Consider the following 21,488-nt stretch of genomic DNA (forward strand, 5'->3'; position numbering starts at 1 on the left):
ATAACTCAGATTTTAATAAAAATGAGCTTGTTTGTTTTTATTGGAACCTTTCAATTATATATGTATTAATTATTATAACAGAAAATTATGTAATTTAACCACAGAAGAAACTTCCCTTCTTATTATATTTCAATTAATTTAGTTATAATTTAGTTGTCAATAACATTAATTAATAATATTAAAATTAGAAAAAGATAAAATTGATTTTTTCAATTAAGATTCGAAAGTTCTATAACACGTGATATAATAGAGATAATATAAAATAATTAGCCAATCAAATGCCTCCGGAAAAAAATGCAATTTGTGTTTTTAGAAACAAGTTCAATTTGCAAAGATAGTTAAACTTATAATTAATTTACGACAATTACAGTTTTATTTAAAATTTGCGATTAATGCCGGCATTTACGAAGTATTTTCTTTAAACGGAAGATTATCATGGTAACTTTATCAAATATGTATGTTTATTTAAACACACCAATAACAATAATATCAATATTATAATTTCAAATTCAATAATATACTGCATGTTATGTACATGTAATATATTACATCATATATGTGTTGAGCATAAAACTCTAATATTATTAATATGTGTTATTTGATATTTATATATTTGATTTGCACAAAGCGTTACGATAAAAATTGCATGTAGAGAAAAAATAGGGGAGGATGGGACAAAACAGGGTAATTAAGATTTGATAATGAATAAAAACTATGTTTTCATATAATTAATGAATGATATATTTCTAAATATTTTTGAGATATCCATTTTAATATAACTGTCATTTTTTAAATCTTTAGACATAATTCCAATTATAAACTTTATTTAAGAAAAATTGAATAGAGATATTTCTCTCCATCTTGCCCTATGGGTAAGACAGAGTATATATCCCTGTGGACAAGAAGAGGTACATTTTAAAACAAATATAAAGTAGAAAGTGTCTTCTACAAGATGGTATAGTAGTTTTTATAACACTCGTATTTGTAATAATTAATATTTATTTGCAACATAAAAATCTAAGATGTTACATTCTATCGAATATCTCAGATCTACAATATGCAGTTGAAAGGGTTTTCTTTTGTTGATTTATACACCTTATCTGATTTCATTGTCCTGTAGATATTACGATTTATCTCAAGACATTTTCCAGCAAGTAACACAGAGTGCATTCCGTTTCATGCATAAGAGAGTGCATCCCGATGGAGAAAGACCACCGTGAAGTTATAGTAGTACCCACACTATTAAAAAAAGAATTTGGATTATAGCACAATTAATTGCTCATTTATTGCTAATTTATTATCTTAGTCCCAAATTTATTGCTCTTACTTATTCGCTGGAAATTAAAATCAAAAGTGGGGGTGCTGGTTTAACACGCTAGCACAATAAATTAATTCATCAATTCAACAAAGATACTCGAAGAGGTAATACTGTGCTTACTACGTACGCGAACATTTATTTGAGTACAAGAAATTAATTAGACAATTGCGATAAAAAACCAAAAAAGACAAAATAAAAAAAATTGTCTAAGTTTATAAATAAAAAAATTGATTAGTAAAATTATTAGATGACTCTTACTTGAATATATTTGACAGAATTTAATTTATCAGTATTTAAATTAAGATTTTTAGAAATAACAAGTAAATTTGCTAAATTTGACATTAATTTAACATTATTTTGACTTTTCTGTTTTCTTTGAAATATCAATACCTGTAAAACATGTATATAATACCAACAACAATACCTCTCCACAATCGTGCCTCTCTCTCTCTCTCTGGCAAAAATAATATGTTTCTTAAACGTTTATTAAACATTTATTGCTTGTTGTACATTAATTTTTTGTTAGAAAAGATATACGAAGAGATGGTTTGAAGTAACTATACACCTCAGCTCAAGTTATCGTCAACGATATATTCCACTTGTTTGAAGATTTTTTTTTAAATACTTTGAATTTTAAAATATATGTTGTTAAAAATTTGGTTTTTGATACCTTTTAATCTAAATGTATGAATCATTATTATTTAAAAACAAAGACCCTGAGCGGACTAAAACCGAAATCAATAACTGGATGGTAACATTATTTTAGTCAGATCGAAACCAAAACCTAAACCGAAATATTATGCAAGCTTATCGACCGTAACCATAACCTGATCGAAAATATTTTTCCAGTTTTTTTGGTCAGATAATTGGTCAGATTTTTTAAAATGCTACTGAAAATAATACTGAAGATTAGGTAAAAAAGGAAAAAAAGCGCGTGCTGTAGAGACTTCTTTTTCAACAAGATAAGAATAAGAGAAAAAAATACACGGCATCTATATTTTATTCTTTTTTAATATTTTTAACGCTTCATAGATATGCAATTAATTTTAAAGATTAATTTTTTCTTTAATTTGTGAACATAAAATGAATACAAAAGAATAAGATTTTTGTAATGTTTTAAAAATTTTTGTAAAGACCAAAATCCAAACAGTGACTGTAACCGTTATTAGTAACAGACCAAAACCGAAACCGAAACCAAAAATTGGATATAATCTTTGATCGTAACCGGACCAAAATTTTATTTCGGGCAGGGTCCCTGTTTAAAACTAAATTATTACAATGTACGTATATTGTTTAAAAATGAAATATTAGTTGTAAATAAAAATCATAAAAGTTAACAAATATCTTATGCACTTTTTCGTATTTATTTAATATTGAATAGATATTAAATTGCACAAAGTTTATTAATATTTAAACTAGAGAGATATCTGACCAATACATGTAACATACAATTTCAAATAAGAAGGCCTATTCGGTCATAGCTAGATCTTAGTGCTTTATATATACGTGTGATTTTATATACTTTCTCAAACTCAACCAAACTGCGCGCCGTTACTTTTGGTCATATAACACAGTTATGATCGAATAAGAGTTAGTAATATCACTTTTATTAAATTTAATTTAATTTAATAATACTTGATGCTAACTAGCTTCTATATTAACCCTTTCCCCCCCTGAAAAAACTGTAAAGAATTTATTGAAAAATATCACCTCAGCCAGGGTTTATTAATATTATTAAGCTATAAATGTTGAGCGTTTTTTAGCAAGAAACATGAATGGACACAGTGCAGCACAGTAAACCACTTTATTCTTGTTTATTAATGGACAACAAGAATAAAATAATATACTGTATTAATTGTGTCGTTTATTGAAAAATGTCTCTTATTAGAACAATTTAATTTACCGCTTAATATGACGTAGATAATGTAAGCAAGATACAGCTTAACTCATTGGCGATGTAAAAATTTTCCTGTGGTGATAGAACCATTGCTATTAGTCGGTATCATAAGTCGTAAACCGTAAGAATTGATCAATCACAGTCAAATATTCTCTTCACATTCGACTGTGATTGATCTGATCAATTTTTATGACTTACAACTTGTGTTATTGATTAAAGCCTGTTCTACAATGACATAAACACAAGAGCGTAAGGTTGTAAGACGGTTTTAAGAGCTCGTTAGCGAACAAAAAATTTTTATTTCTTACATTACAACCTTACGTTTTGTGTTTACTACGTAGAACAGGTTTAATAGCTTATTATTATAGAAAACTCATAAAGAGCGCTTTTCAGATACGACACAAGTTGACAGTGTGTAACACAGTGAATCATTTTATCCTTGTTGTTTGTCAATATTAAACAAAGATAAAATATTTTACTGTGTCGCCTCCCGTACAGCATAAAAATATTGCAGCAACATTGCAGAAATATTTCATCGCAAGATTGTAATATTGCAGAAATGTTGCAAAATATTGCTGCAATGTTTCAGCAATATTGCAGCAACGATAAAATGTCCGCTTTAACAATATTGCTGAAATATTGCACGTAATGTTGCAGCAACATTGTAATATAACGTTTATGTAATATTATGCTCTGCGTACAATGGAGGAGTACTTGCAACAATATTGCAGCAAAACATTATACAGTGTAGAGCAATAGAGGAATACTTGCAACAATATTGCAACAACATTGCTGTAACGTCGGAATGTTAATTGCTGCAAACTTATGTATTGTATGGATTAAATATCAGACATACAAAAAATTAGAAATAAATATTAAACGAAACGCACAATAGATACAAATAAGGCATAAAATATTATATTCACTGTGCGCTTTACATTTAAGAGGGAAAGATCATGTAATCGGCGGAAAAAAGCTGATTTTTATAATTTTTTTTACGGCACAAGACTTTTAATAAACTGTACATAACTTTTCTCACATATTTTTTATAATTCTACATCTACGAATTATAAGAAATATGTGAGAAAAGTTATGGACAGTTCATTGAAAGTCTTATGCTGCAAAAAAGTTTATAAAAATCAACTTTTTTCTACTTTTACCTGATCTTCCCTCGTTAATCTGTATTTTGAATTTTTTTGTTTCTAATATTTAATAATCATTTCTATTCCTCCATTGAACGCAAAATTTTACTCATGGATTATATGACATAATATTTTTAATACACAAAGTAATTAAAATTATTCTAAAAAAAACGCATCAATCTATTGTGGGAAGTTTTAGTATTACTGATATATTAAGACTAATATGCCAATTTGTATGTATAATAATATAACGTATTTCATTTAAGAATTCTTAAAGGTTAAAAATTATAAGAAGTAATATTGCAAAAAAAATATCTTTGCAATGTTTCTGCAACATTGCATTGCAACGTGCAACATTGCAACATTGCAGCAATGTTGTTGCAAGCTTTTGTGCTGTACGGGCTGTGTCGTGTAGCTGAAAAGCATCTAAAGTGTATGTGCTTACATACATCTCATTGCTTAACAATACTAAATTTGTGCACAATTTGACATTTTGTACAGTGTTTAGCGTAGAAATTCATTCTCGAGTTATTGGAAATTGTTGGACGACTGGATTCGTGCCAGAAAATAAACTAATGAAACAAACGAGAGCAGCTACAAAGAATAAAATCAAGAATAACGAGGATTCGATGACCAAAACGCAAACGATGCCGGTTTGTTTACGTTTCAAATTTTTAGTTGTTAAGTAAATACAAGTCAGATTTTTTCTGCCAATAGAAATATAGATAAAATTAATATTTCTCTTTTTAAGAATAACAGCATTCAAGGAATACTATTTTGATATACGTGAAATATAACAAAAATTCTATTTTTGTTCAAAAATTAATGTTACTTATTATACAAAATATATTCATAATTTTTATATATTATTACATTTAAAAGTTATAATATTTCCAATAATTTAAAATATTGAAGTAGATAATATTATTTACTTCTCATTCTAGGAAAAAATAGGATAAATCAGACTATGTTCCAAATAGGACCTTTTTAATTTTAATGAATACAGTTAAGCAAATTTGTGTGCTATTTATAACGTAAAATTCTTATGTGACGACAGTTTAATAGTTCTCTGTCATAACATCCATAGAATAAACTCGAATGTATATTTTCAGTCATTGTGTGAAAATTTGTTAAAAATAAAAAATCCTTTAAATAAAACAAGACGAGTTAAGGAGCCGTGCTGGGTGTTGTGCGACAAAAACAAACAAATGCCAAATAAATGTAAACGTTTCGACCTTTAATCAACGGTCTTCCTCAGTACAAGAACTTAGATTCTATAGCAACAAGCATTCAAATTACATTAATATTACAAATCTCATCACAAATTAACGCATTGAATTAATTGACAAATAAAAATCTTACCAAATGTAAAAATGCGACATCCGCTTACAAAAATCGTGATATGTCGGAAACGCCGTAGTCTAAATGATAATCTCGAAGACCGTGATAGATATTGTTTTCGAAACATGATTTGGTAAAAACAGAACAAAAAGCAATATAAAGAGAATATGTAAAAACTAAAAAAAAAAAACAACTACCAATAATTTAGAACAAAAAGTGTCAAAAGTCAAATTATAAAACCAATAAAACGAGAATAAAAAGTAATAAATAATAGAAAGCTGTACAAGTTAGTAATAAAATTGTAAAAAAAAAAACTAAAAACCACGAGTAATAAATATAATAAAATGAAATCTGTACAAGTCAAAGTCGTAAAAATGTAAAAAGGAATGTAAATAGTGAAAAGAAAATTGTAAAAATATTAATATATATCGTACCTATGAGTTCCGAAAACTACATCTTGTGAGAAGTTACTAAGAATGTCACAACACAAGTAAGAAATAAAAGCGAAAGAGATTTGTTAAAAACAGAAAGGAGTGGAGAGAAGGAAGGGATAAGACGTTAAGGAGGGGAAATACATTCGAGAATCGGAAGGTACGCGTCAGGAAAAAATTCGGTATTACTCTGTTTGTTGAATCTTTTTGATTGTTTTTGGATATGCAACATTTCAGATATCGATCTTTTTACAAAAAAAGATGGTTTTTTATCTAAAATTTCTACGTTTTCCCAATCAAAATCGTGATTATTCTCGATACGATGTTTCGAAATAACCGAGGAAGAACAAGCTTTTCTAATATCTACTTTGTGTTCAGAGACTCTTTTAACTGACGTATCTAAGTTTTTGTACTGAGAAAGACCGTTGATTAAAGGTCGAAACGTTTACATTTATTTGGCATTTGTTTGTTTTTGGCGCACAACATTCAGCACGGTTCCTTAGTTTGTCTTGTTTTATTTGAATTATTATTCATAAAAGCCTTAAATTTTAAAAAATCCTTGTTTCTTTTTAAATTATTAAAGAGTGTTAAAATTTTTAAATGTAATATTGATTTAAAATAATTAAAAAATTTAAAAATATCAAGTGTTTTATGATCGCTTTTGCGGTTTATTGTAAAATTTATTCCAAAGTATGAAATAAAACTTGTCTAAATCAGACTTTTACAGTGGAATTGCGACCTGATCGTAGTACTTTATTTGCACTTTATAGGAGAAAAAACTGTAAATAAGTCTAATTTACTCCACCCTCTCTTAAAATATAATGTTCATGTAATAGACATAATAGTAGACATATAATTACTTTTTATTAACATATAACAATATTTCGGGAATATTATTTAATATTTTATTATACATTGTATAATATTGTAGTGCTTATAAAAAAATCTTGCGTGACTCTCATGTAACTCTTTAACATTATTTGAATTTTTATTTCTCTGATTCTTTTCATGTTATTTTCGATTTTTATATTTTTTATATAGAGATTTCTTTGAATAGAATAAATAGAAAAATATCTGGAATAATGTATTAAATAATCAATTTATTTTTAAATTCAAGAATTTTATGTTTTTAACATTACAAAATTAAATGAATAAATTGATTACTTAATATATATATAAACACATGTACATATATGTGTGCGCGTGTACACGTGTGTAAACATTACAAAGAATTAATTGAAGGTTTGTTACTTTTCAAAAAGAAAAAATTAATTACTTTCACAAAGTAACTTTTCCAATTCTGGCTTTTGCTTCAGTGTTACGATTTTCTATTAGGCAGCATCGGAAAAACCAAAATTGAGTCTCAAGTCCTTACAAAACGAGTACGACACGGTGGATGCTGAAATCACCACATTTTCTACAAGATCCAAAAAATCTCAGAAAGAACCTCATAACGAAGGAGAGACTCATAATGAAAGTTAGTCAATAAAATTAATCAATTACAAGACTTTGTTTAATTATTATCTCGTTTATATATAACATTTATATAGGAATAAAAAAAGAGGAGAATTTGAAGCTAAACGCGAGTTCCAGTAAAGGAAAACTAAGAGCAGTTGTGGATTTGCAGATGATGAAAGCAGAATTAAGTCAACTAGAAGATCCTCCTATTACACCCTGGGAAAAAAAATTGTCTTCTAACCGATTGCAGTATGAATTCTTTGATATTCCTTGCGAAGAGCTCGCACAACGTTTATTAGGTTTGAAGAATTCATATTCTCATATTATGCATTTACACAAAGTGTCTTTATTTTAAAGCTTCTGAGTAGTCGGCCGAGAAAGTTGACGGTGGCGACGTAGTATTACGGAAAGAATTAAAACTAATAGACGTGAAACGTGACATGTTGACGATGAACTTTTGTTTTACATGTTATTTCGTTATTGTGTAAATATTTGTAAATAAGGAGAATTTGGATACAACAAAATAATAAGATCACTTTAAAACACTTACAAAAATGGGCCTCAACTATGGGCACGCAAGAAACGTTTACGTGTGATTTCTCACTTATTACGTTACGATTTCAATATATCCGCGGCGACTACTTAGAAACGTTAAAAAAAAACAATGTGATTAAAAGGCATCTTGTGTATTCTTTTATTAGTTTTAGACAAAGCAGTTTATCAAAAAAGCATCATCATAACAATTTTGTTATTTTTAGTAAAATTTTTACATCATTTGATAATCAATATTAAAACTTTCAATTCTAAACTTGTCTCTGTATAACAAGCTTTTATTTATATTAAACTTATTAAAACTATTTTAAATAATTCTAATATTATATAATTACAATATTACAGATAATTTAATGTTACGAGTTTGCTTTTTTATAAATTGCGCATTTTTTAACAATAAAATTAATTTTCCTTAAAATACAATCTGTTATTTTATAACAGATCTCGGTAAAAAATGCACATTTCTATTTTCAGCTTACCTCATCAATCTGGACGCAGTTCAAATGTCAATTAGCATTTGGATTGCGCAGGAAGTAATGAGGCAAAGGAAAAACTTAAAACTGAAAATCGGTCGAAGTGTACATTTTTTGACAAACCTTGTTTTATAACATCCTTAAAAGAATTATTATATTTATAAAATTTCCTAATTTAAAAATCCTATTTTATATGTATAAAAATGCTCATTTCATTGAGAAATAACATAAATCACGAGTTCCAAAATTTTTAAAATTAGTTTTTTTATGGAAATAAGCTTCAAAATTTATGCTTTTTCATTTATTTAATGTTTGAAATAATAAGGCATTTTTTATATATTTGTAATTGTTTTCAGTTTACTGTAATAGTAAAATCAGTTTTTTTTCAGTTCTGCAAAAGCGAGATACTTTTATTTATGTCGTTTCTCAAATAAGAAACAATATGATTCATATATTTTTTGGACAATTTTTTTCCTACAGGAAAAATATTGGTGAGGTATTTGGAGAATGGAACTATTCTCAAGGGTAGAATTGTAGAAACTGAGGCATATTTAGATGCAATTGACAAGGCGTCGCAATCATATCAAAACAAAGTCACCCCTCGCAACCTACCGATGTTTATGCCACCGGGGACCATTTACATTTACATGACATACGGCATGTACCATTGTTTCAACATTTCTAGCCAAGGTGGGTACAAAAGAAATTAATTTTTTTTTTTCATAACTCATATGTCAGGAGGAATTAAAATAACATTTTATTTCCACTTGATAAAATCATTAGAAATAATAAAAATTATAAAAATGAGACACCAAGTATAAGAGATTAAATCTGTTTAAAAAGATAATATTACATTTTTTCAATTTTAAGTTATACTTTTATTTAAAAAAAAATTGTCCATTGATATATTATATTGGCAATTAATGCTAATAATTAGTAATTAGTGTTGCTAATTACTAACATGATACATTAATAATTAATTATTGATTATTATTATACCAGTTAGTATTATATCAGTATGGTGGTTTCATTAAACTTGTAATCTTTTTAGTCTTTCACATATACTTTCACAAAAATACTAATGTCAAATTTCTTCCATAATGAACTCAATTCATGCGCTTAATTGTACTTACAATTAATATCACACAGTGTAAGTATATGTATATGTACAGATATGCATACATATATTGTTACACCGTGATACGGAATACAAACATTTTACACAACTGCTTACCAAAGTACCAGGTGATTGGTAAACCCATGCATTGGTGAGGATATTCTACCATTTTGGCATTCTGCTCTTATTACCCTAAAGGATCAAAATTAAAGAAATTCTACTGTAATAGGCATATTTTTATTTGAAAAGAAAATTGTTTGTTGATGTCTTATATTAGTAATTAGTGTTACTAATTAATAATTATTAATTAGTAGCGGTAATACCAATTGCTAATTAATTTTATCAAATATTATTATAACTATTATTATAATTATCAATATCATATCAGTAATTATAAAAAAGAAAATCACCTATTGATGTATTAATAATTAGTATTATTAATTACTAACACATCAATTATTAGCACAATACTAATAACTATTTACTTATGCCAATTATTAATTAATAATTAGTATTATATTAATTGCCAATTAATTATATCATATATTGCGGTGAGTAATTGGTATTAAAATACTAAATAACGTTCAGAGGAAAATGCGCATGTATTAATCAAAGCGGTGGAACCGTTAATTGGCCTCGAATATATGGAATTGCTAAGAAATATGCGGCGCAAGGATAACGGAAGAGAGAAACAAATTGCGAAATGTACGACACGTCTAAAGCAATACGAGCTTTGCAATAATTCATCCAAGATTTGCGACGCGTTTGCGCTCGACCAAGACACTTTCAACCAGAAGCTTGCTTATGCGTGTAATAATCTGTGGCTCGAAAGTCAACCTTTTGTGAAGTCTCCCACTATAGTAGCCGTACCACCTGAATATTCTAAATCGAACGTTAACTATTCTGTAAAGACGCGATATTATGTACTGGGCAGCGCTAGCGTCTACGAAAAAAATTCTGATTGCGAGAAACACGCATACATCGCGATAAATTAAGCTTTATAAATATTAAATACAAAAGTAAGAAATTTTTTTTCAGTTTGTATCTAAGTAGAAAATTTCAATTTGCAATGTGCACATTTACGAAAATATGTTTCTATTTAAGTTAAGTTTTTAATTGTTAAAGAACTAAAAAACATTTAATAATTACAATTATGAGTTTTTGATTTCTATGTTATTTTACATTGCATCACTATGTGATCATAATTTGTTTAACCTGCGCGTTAACAAGGAACTTCAAAAAATGTCAACTTCTAATTTTAATGAAACTTTGTACGCGTATAAATTATGTAAATAGATTTTAAAATTTAGAAAGTTCAAAAACTGTTTTAAGGGATGAAATCACTTTTCGTGTGTAAAGCAGTTTTTAGCTTTTTTCGTCATATCTCAAAAACTATTATAGAAAATATTAAAAAATATTTTATACAAAAATTTTACAGTAAAATTACCTCTATCTATCCATATCAATAATATTTTTAAAAATTAATTATTTTTTAAAATTAAAAAAATTTTGTTATAAGTATTTGATGTAAAAAAATATAGATGTGGATGAATAAATAATTTTATTATAAAACTTTTGTATAAGATATTTTGTTACCTTCAATAGAAATTTAGAAGAATAAGTTCTTACATTTGTAGTTTTGAAAGGTCATCACTTCACTGTTAATAAGGTCTTAGATGACGGATGCGCTGTGCTGTTGGGAGCGGTCGATCCCCTAGAAGGTATGGAATATATGGCTGATCAACATCGAAGACAAGGAAAGCCAATCTAAAACCGCACGAATTATGCAATGGCCCCTCAAAGCTCTGCATGGCATATCAGCTTAATAAGCAGCACAGCATTCTCTTTGCACATTGAAAAATTTGTAGATTGAGGACGACGGTGCATTGAGAGATGTTAAGGTCGTCAAGTTTACCACAATCGGAATCGACAGCTGCGGTCTGGAATGGGCTAATAAGCTTTTGCGCTATTATATTTATGACAATAAATCCGTCAGCAAAAGAGACAAAAAAGTAGAAATAAAAATGTCTTAACTGCGTGAAGTTGATTATTTTATTGAATATATTCTGTATACTTTTACATAAGAAAGCTAATTTATTATTACATATAAGAACATTCTTTATATATCTGAAACGTTGTAAAATAAAAAATCAATTATTTGAAATACTGAGTTGTTATTTTATACCCAGTCAGAAATAGTTCCTTGAAACAATGTCGTCTCGACATCGTTAAGATTGATTCGAAACTTACGTCAAAATTATAACATTTTTGAGTAACCAAAAATTGCGTATATAAAGAGTATAATGGAAGTTTCATACATTTTTTAATATTTTTGGAATGTATATGTAATAAATAATCTTATATTCTGGAAAAATTTGTTTAAAGATTGAACCGATATCGATTCGACATCGATTCGACGATGCGATGATGCAAAAAGAAAATTAACTAATTGCATTTCTACTTTTTCATCGTTCATTTTTATTATTTATTACATGAAAAAAAGCAGAATAATTTTTGCATGTAATGATTTATAGAATTGACATCATTCGACATCGATTTGAACAATAATTTTATTAGTTATCTGAAATTTTTTTCAGAATTTTTATATAAATTAGAACACTTTAAAAATATTGAGAAACCTATATTTTTTTTCCGAATTTTATGTGTGCGTGTGCGTGTGCGTGTGCGTGTGCGTGTGCGTGTGCGTGTGCGTGTGCGTGTGCGTGTGCGTGTGCGTGTGCGTGTGCGTGTGCGTGTGCGTGTGCGTGTGCGTGTGCGTGTGTGTGTGCGTGTGCGTGTGCGTGTGTGTGTGTATTTTTAAATATTCTAAGGTTTACATTAAAAAATCTAAGAATTATTTTTAAAAATATGTTATACAGAAAATCAGAAAAATGCCAAAAAAAGTTTTTATCAGAGTATATAAAATTGTCTCAGATTTTTAAATATAAGTTTTAAAATTTTTAGACATTTTTTAGTCATTTCCAGAATTTTTCAAAATTTCTGTAATATTTTATAGTTTTTAGAAAATTTCTCAGTTTTTTTATAGAATATTAGAATATTTCAGAATTTATGCATACATAAAAAATTTAAAGAAAAAACTTAATTACTTAATATTTTTAAAAAATGTTCTGTAATTCGTACATGTATAAAAAGTATATCTCAAAAAACTTTTTATCAGTAATAGAGCTAATGATGTTTTTCTTCTCAAACTGATTTTTTTTTAGTTTTATTTTTTTGTATATCAAAGTATAAACGTATGTAAACAGTTATTACATAGGTTTATAAACTATATGTTTTTCTTCCGATGTTTATTTTAAAATAGAATTGTTGCAGCATGAAATACCTTCTGTGTTTGATCAAATTAATCAAAGCATATATACTCCGATTAGATAATCTTAATCAAATTATTGATTTTTAATAAAGCGATAAATATAAAGCAATTTTTGAAAAAATAAATTTAATCAAAAGTGTTATTATCTTAAATACACAAAAATAAAAAAAAGATAGCTTTAACAATAATCCTAACTCGAATCAATATCGAAACGATCTCGATTTTTTAATTATTTTATCTAGTCAGAAATAATTCTTTAAAAAGAAAAAATTAATTATTTTTTTGTGTTTGACGGGATGTTCTCGGAAAATATCAAAATAGATCCTTGAAACGATGTCATTTCGATGTCGAATGAAATCGAAAATTACTCGAAACAGGAGTCAAAAATCCATCAAAATTAATTTTGAAAATTTTTGGCTTGCATTTTCGACATCGAAACGACATTGTTTCGAGGAACTATTTCTGACTGGGTAAGTACAATATCTATCAAATTTAAATATTTTTTTCCACTATATAATCGCTTTAAAGCGTCATCCTCCTTTGTAGAAAAATATTGAGCACTACTTCACTACAGGAGTCTAATAATGTCGCAGTGCAGTAATATAGTGATAGTGCCGCAATCCATGATGATAAGCAGTCAACCAAGAAACGCAAGACTTTTCGGATTTTAGCAATGGCACGATGGGATGGTCCCGTATTGGATGGCGAAAGATCTGATTACGAGAGCTGTGTATGGAATGATAAAGAATGATGACATGGTGGTGACGACGACGATGACGACAATGAAGATCTTGTATATGTTAAGGGATATGAAAAACAAGAGTGGTTGAAGGATACGCTGGATGCTGATGCGAGAGATAATGTAGTCATCAAGAACATGGATGCTAATTATGAAGACATAGAATCTTTGAATAAATTAGATGCTACTAACACTATACAATGTGGAAAACATGTTAAGAATTGCGCATTACAAAATGTATTTAAAATGTATAATTGGTGGTCACAACGCCAAAAGAAAAATTGTAATATTTGAAAAAATAAAAATATAAAATACATAAATATATATATATTTTTCTTTCCCTATCCCGATAGTTAAGAATCAATAGTGGTATAATAATGATTCAATAGTAGTACGATTATGGAACAACGCGGTTCGATAGACGTTCGATCATGGAACAATGTGTTAGTTAGACGTTCAATTGATGTTCAATTATTGATCAATGTGGTTCAATAGACGTTCGATCATGGAACAATGTGGTTCGATAGACGTTCAATTGATGTTCAATTATTGATCAATGTGGTTCAATAGACGTTCGATCATAGAACAACGTGGTTTAATTGATGTTCAATTAATGTTTAATCATTGTTTGAGTATATATTATTGCCATAGAAGATAAAGCGTTAGTCATACTATGCGAGCGAGAACAATGTGTGTGGGCGAGAGAGAGAGAAAACCATGTACAATAGCCATAACTTGTGCGAGCGAGAGCGCACAGGAGGGAGGGAGACAGAGAGAGACAGAGACAGAGAGAGAGAGAGAGAGAGAGAGAGAGAGAAAGAGAGAGAGTGATAGAGAGAGAGGAAGGGAGAGAGAAAGCAATACGTCTATTCCCAAATAACTGTTATTTGCTAAACTAATTTTTTAATAAATTAATATAAAATTTATATTAAATTGATATTAGGTTAATATTAACCTAATATAAACATAATAAAAATTTATATTAATTTATTAAAAATTAGTTTAGCAAATAGCAATTTGGAAAAAAAATTATTTTAATTATTAGTTTGATATAAAAAATTATTTTAATTAATAATCTAAAATAAAAATTATTTTAATTAATAGTTTGATATAAAATTAATATAAATATAATTAATTTAATTAATAGTTTGATATAAAATTAATATAAATTTAATGCGAGCGAGAACGCGCAGGGGAAAGGGAGAGAGAGCGATACGTTTATTCCCAAATTATGTTATTTGCTAAACTAATTTTTTAATAAATTAATATAAAATTTATATTAAATTGATATTAGGTTAATATTAACCTAATATAAATATAATAAAAATTTATATTAATTTATTAAAAATTAGTTTAGCAAATAACAATTTGGAAAAAAAAAATTATTTTAATTATTAGTTTGATATAAAAAATTATTTTAATTAATAATCTGATATAAAAATTATTTTAATTATTAGTTTGATATAAAATTAATATAAATATAATTAATTTAATTAATAGTTTGATATAAAATTAATATAAATTTAATTAATTTAATTAATAAAAGGGGGGGCTCCCTCCCCCCCCCACTCTTCACGGTGTCACGTGACTTCCCCCACCCCAAATTGGGTTAGAATCGGCCCTATATACATCTACTGATGGGTGACCGCTTCGGAATTTCCGAAAAAAATTCCTAAGAATGGAATTTTTTTGCAAAAATTGTTTTTTAAAATATAGAAATATTGTTTTACTCATTGGGATTATGTGGTGTAATATAATATTTATGCGGATATTTTAAACATTTTCAAATAATTATCATAAATCATAAATATTTTTAAAACATTTATGATAAATATTTATGATCAGTCCAATCTACGGCCATAAAAACATTTATTAAATGTTTTGATGAATGTTTATAAAATATTAAAATAAATATTATAAATATTTAGTAAATATTTTATAAATATTTTGTGCTATCTGGGTAAATTATTCTCGATATTTAACAAATTAGAAGTAAGTGTAATGCCATGCTGTATAGTTATAAAATAATTTTTTATTCTATTATTTAAAATTGATAAAATACTTATTTTTAAACTATAAACAACTATAAACGATTTCATATTGAAGTCTGATGCGCCATTTGAGCTCTAAGCTATTAAATAATTCTTTACTGTTTCTTAAAAGCTAATAACATATTTATTTTTCAACTACAAACGAAATAATGATTACTACAATCATCTGCAAATAAAATCCTACAAGAAACACGCTTTGAAATCTGATTTCGTAAAAGTCGGTTGCAAACTTCACGAAGGTTTTTTTGCTGGGAAGGTCCCAGTTACGCACAGACCTAATTGGACACCACCAATTATAGCGGCCGATGCCTAGAGTATTTCCGTTAGTTGGATTAGATTAGATTACGTGATTGGTGGTGTCCGATCGGGTCTGTGCGCATCTGGGACCCTCCCTTTTTGCTGCATTAGCAGAGCTGCGTTCAGAATAAACGTCTAGGTGCAAGGTCCGCGGATTGGCGTTGGAGGGGAAGGAAGGTCGTTGCATCCACTTCAACGATGTGGAACGAAAATGGCGGCGGCCATACTTTTACTGCACACTCGCTCACTCACACAACTAATAGCTGTAGTACCTTACTATCTACGTACATACACTAACACTGACTCGCTGTCTCGAAAATGGCGGCTATGCAACGACCTTCCTTCCCCTCCAACGGACCTTGTCTAGGTGTACCCAGACATCATTCTATCCTTGTTAACATTCAGGGCCACTTTCACCAACGCCGATTAACTTAATCGCTGATTAGTCTATCGGAATTGACTAATCGCATTTGTCGTTTTTACTTAACGACAAATACGATTGGTCAATTCCGATAGACTAATCAGCGATTAAGTTAATCGGCGTTGGTGAAAGTGGCCCTCAGTAAACAACAAAGATAAAACGACATCTGGGTGCACCTAGACGTTCATTCTGAACGCAGCCAAGTATAGGAATTTTAGTATATAAAAGCCCATGGTGTAAGTGGTAGCTCTGCATGTATGCATATATCAGCACATATGATATGATCCAAGATTGTTAAAGAAGTCTCGTGTATATACAAATAATTCATTCTCGAGCTATTAGAAATTGCTGAATTCGTGGCAGAAAACAAATTGATGAAACGAACAAGAACAATTGCAAAGAATAAAATCGAGGAAGATAAAAATGTCAAGGATACAATAACCAAGATTCAAACGACGCCGGTTTGTTTACATTTTGTGTTTTCATGATAGATACAGTGACCATACGTCTTATTAAGGACAGTCCTTTATTTCGAATAACTCCTTTAAATTTATTTTCTCAAAACTCAATTTTAACCTTTATTTTAACTTATACTTCATTTATCCTTTATTTTACAGGAAATTCTTTTCTAATTGGTGTTCCAATACGTCATACTAATGAATACATTTTTACAAACATAATTGATAAACTTGATTGTTAGTAATTCATAAATTTTATTGTTTAGTTAAACTATTTTGAAAATGTAAGAAGAAAATTCTAAAACTTAAATTTGTCCTTTATTTTTTCTTAACATTGCTTCTTTAGGAACGATATGCTCACTATAATGATATATGTTAAAAATGCAAGTGTCAGTTTATTTGTGAACACAAAACTGTTGTAAATAAAATATTTTTCTCTTAAAAAATAGCAACTTTATTCTTATTTTCTGTCAAAAATTATAACTTTATTAACCTTAATAAAAAATATATATATATATATACATACATATATATATATATATATATATATATATATATATATAATATATATATATATATATCTCATTCATAATATATTAAATATTTTGGTTTTAAGTTTTAAAATAACTATAATTTACTACGTAAAAAATAATACAATGTATAATTTTATTTATTATAATTATAGTATAAGTAATTTAGTATTGCAAATGTAAAATTTTTATATTTAAAATAGCAATACATAAACATTATAAAGAATTAATTAAAAAGAAATAACTCATTATTTTTTGAGAGGAAGAAGACTAATTATTTTCACAAAATAACTTTTGCAATCCTAACTATTAATTGTTACAATTTTCTGTTAGGTGGCATTGGAAAGACCAAAACTGAACTTCAAGTCCTTACAAAATACTGAAAATGCATTTGACACAATGGATGCTCAAACTACATACTCTAAAAGATCCAAGAGTTCTCAGAAATTGGTCAAAAAGGAAACGCACACTGAAAGTTAGTCAATAAGGTTGATCAATCAATTATTAAACCCTTGTATAATTATTATGAACATACTCATTTGTGTATAATATTTAGAAATGGAGAAAGTGAAGGAGGAGCCAAATGTAAGTTTTAAGCCAAATGCAAGTTCCAGCAAAGGAAAATTGGGAGTAGTCATGGATTTACAGATGATGAAAGCAGAATTGAATCAATTAGAAGATCCTCCAATTACACCATGGGAAAAGGAATTATCTTCTAGTCGATTGCAGTACGAGTTCTTTGATATTCCCTGTGAAGATCTCGCACAGCAGTTATTAGGTTTGTATAATTCAAACTTTTCATATTAATATATTATACATAAACCAAAATATATTAATATATTACGCATTACACTAAGTTTTTTATTTTTTAAAAATAATGTGATTTATGCCTTTTTTCATTAATCTGTCTCATACAAATTACACAGTTTATTAAAAACGTAATATCAGAACTACAGTCATTTTCTGTAATTTTTTAGATACTGACTTCCAGATTGCTCCATTATGTCACAATTTTGAAAAACTTGCAACTAATATTTCATGAAAAGGCTGTCATGTATTTTGTTGTAGTATAACTACAATAAGTAATTGGAGATGTTTTATTGCAATTAAAATTAAGAGAAGAAGGTGATACTATGGCCATTGTAGGTATTATGGCTATCCCTTCCATATTATCTCTGTTAAGTGATGGATTGCTAATAATTATTTATATATGGAATCATTTGTTTAGTAGCCTACTGCAACTAAAGTTATCTTTGAATTTTATATGTAAAAGCATATTTATTGCTCCATTCAACAACTGTCTATGTATTTTCTTATCTGAATAGATTTTACTTTATATGTTTTTTACAATTATTTCCTATACTGACATAAAGGAGAAAAGGATAATTCAGGCACATTTTCACAAGTGTTTTAAAGTGATTTTATTATCTTGTTTTATCTAAAATTCTCTTTATTTACAAATGACATGCAAGAAACTTCTATGTATTATTTGTTGCTTATGACGTCACAATTTTAATATAATTACGATGACTACTCAGGAGCCTTAAGCAATCCTTTCCTAGATGCTATGTCTACAAAACTGTCTTTCCTTTTTTTAAGAAACATTGTAAGTCAGTGATTATATTTTCTGTAAAAATACACTCAATAATGAATCGCTTTAATGTAGCAAAATTTAATGTTACAAGTTTGCTTTTTTTATGAATTGTGTATTTTTCAACAATAAAGTTGAATATAATTTATTTAATAATATTCTTAAGAATATCATTATATTTATAGAATTTTCTAATTAAAAACCCCTACTTTTTGTATGCATGAAAATGCACATTTCAATGAAAAACACAAGTCGTAATTTTCAAAATTGATTTTCTTTTTAGGAATGAGTTTTAAAAGTCATGCTTTTACTCATTTAATGAATGAGATAATGAGGCATTTTTTACATAACCTTGTAATTATTTTCAGTTTTTGGAAACTTTATAATTAGTTTTTTAATTCTTCAAAAAATGAGACTTTACTTATTTGAGAAACAACATAATTCATAGATTTGCTAAACAAGTTATTATTTTCCTACAGGAAAAGTATTGGTGAGGTATTTCGAGAATGGAACTGTCCTCAAGGGTAAAATCGTAGAAACCGAGGCATATTTAGGTGCAATTGATAAGGCGTCGCATTCTTACCAGAACAAAGTTACTCCTCGCAACTTACCAATGTACATGCCACCAGGGACCACGTATGTTTACATGACGTATGGCATGTACCATTGCTTCAATATTTCTAGTCAAGGTGGGTACAAAAAAACTTTCATTCTATTCTATACTCAAAAAATTAAAACACATTTTACTTCCACTTGCATAAAATCACTGGAAATAATAAAAAAAATCATGAAAATGAGTAAGAACGGAGAGTAAGGACAAAGCGTTCTAATTTATTAATAAGAAAAAAATGCAGAAAGAGAACTAAACCTGTTCAAAAAAGGAATATCGTGTTTTCTCAATTTTAAGTTATATTTTTATTTGAAAAGAAAATTGCCTATTGATGTATTATTATTATTATTATTATTATTATTATTATATATATATATATATATATACTTTATATATATATATATATATATATATAACAATAATAAAATTTCCCGGTTTATGTAAAACAGTTTTTAATTTTGTAAAGCTAACACGAAGAAAATTCGAACTTGTAAAGTCGTTAATTCTATCACTTTGATATCGCCTTAAGATCGAAATTTAGTTAAAGCAGAGTTAGATTTCTCTAGCTTTTTATAGCTGTTTCTTGAAAACTCTTTAATAGTTGTTTATACAGGGTGATTCAGAACGACCCATGTGTCCCGATAAAGACATATTCTTGAATAAATTCTGAGACGATTTTTCCTGTACGAAAATTTTGTCCAACGCTTACTTTTTGAATAATAAAAGGATAAAGTTAGCGAATCACGGGCCGTGTACACATGGTAGACAAAGGCGCCGCAACTCACCGTCCGACGCGGGCGCTTACTCGTGTCGGACGGTGAGTTGCGGCGCCTTTGTCTACCATGTGTACACGGCCCGTGATTCGCTAACTTTATCCTTTTATTATTCAAAAAGTAAGCGTCGGACAAAATTTTCGTACAGGAAAAATCATCTCAGAATTTATTCAAGAATATGTCTTTACCGGGACACATGGGTCGTTCTGAATCACCCTGTATACACAAAAAATTTTATAATGCCAAATTTCATAGAAGTACCACGTATCTTTGGGTAAAAATTTAGAAGAATAGATTCTTACATCTGTAGCTTCGAAAGGTCTTTACCTTACTTTGGTAAGGTTTTAGGTGACGGATGCGCAGTGCTAGTGCGAGCGGTCGATCCCCTAGAAGGTATGGAGTTCATGGCTGATCAGCGTACATCGAAGACGAAGAAAACCAGTCTGAAACCACATGAACTGTGCAATGGCCCCTCGAAGCTCTGCATGGCATATCAACTTAATAAGCAGCACAGCAAATATTCTCTTTGCACATGGAAAAGTTTGTGGATCGAGGACTACATTGCGTTAGAAGATATCAAGATTATTAAGTCCGCCAGAATCGGAATCGATAGCTGCGGCCCGGAATGGGCTAACAAGCCTTTGCGCTATTACGTTTATGGTAATAAGTGCGTCAGCAAAAGAGACAAAAAAGCAGAAATAGAAGTATCTTAACTGTTCAAGGCTGATCATCTTGTCGAATCCAATCTGTATGCTTTTACGTAAAAAGCTGATATATAAATTATATTTAAGAGCATTCTTTATAAAATAAATCGTTATAAAATAAAAAAGTAGTCATTTAAATGAAATATGGAGTTATCATTTCAGAGCTATCATTAGAAAATTACGAAATACAAGCTTTTTCATTAAATGATAAAGAAATGATTTACATTTATATATTTAATTTATATTTATATATT

The 21,488-nt window shown here is 28.3% G+C and overlaps 1 protein-coding gene and 1 non-coding gene across 2 annotated transcripts; both read left to right on the forward strand.

Moving 5' to 3' along the window:
• The first annotated feature begins 4,729 nt into the window (after nt 1–4,729).
• Nucleotides 4,730–12,014, forward strand: LOC105194128. The gene is made up of 8 exons (XR_005576231.1): nt 4,730–4,790; nt 4,859–5,010; nt 7,465–7,606; nt 7,680–7,886; nt 9,093–9,302; nt 10,318–10,712; nt 10,834–10,837; nt 11,352–12,014. It is a non-coding gene; the product is annotated as a DNA-3-methyladenine glycosylase (transcript).
• Nucleotides 12,015–16,789: 4,775 nt separating this feature from the next.
• On the forward strand, nt 16,790–21,377 carry LOC105194552 (DNA-3-methyladenine glycosylase). The gene is made up of 5 exons (XM_039456635.1): nt 16,790–17,029; nt 17,890–18,031; nt 18,113–18,334; nt 19,627–19,836; nt 20,879–21,377. Exons 1-5 carry the CDS (start codon nt 16,943–16,945, stop codon nt 21,241–21,243), a joined length of 1,026 nt encoding a protein of 341 aa, XP_039312569.1. The 5' UTR covers nt 16,790–16,942; the 3' UTR covers nt 21,244–21,377.
• Nucleotides 21,378–21,488: the final 111 nt, after the last annotated feature.

The sequence above is a fragment of the Solenopsis invicta genome, chromosome 13, assembly GCF_016802725.1.
Source record: "Solenopsis invicta isolate M01_SB chromosome 13, UNIL_Sinv_3.0, whole genome shotgun sequence".
Classification (NCBI taxonomy): domain Eukaryota; kingdom Metazoa; phylum Arthropoda; class Insecta; order Hymenoptera; family Formicidae; genus Solenopsis; species Solenopsis invicta.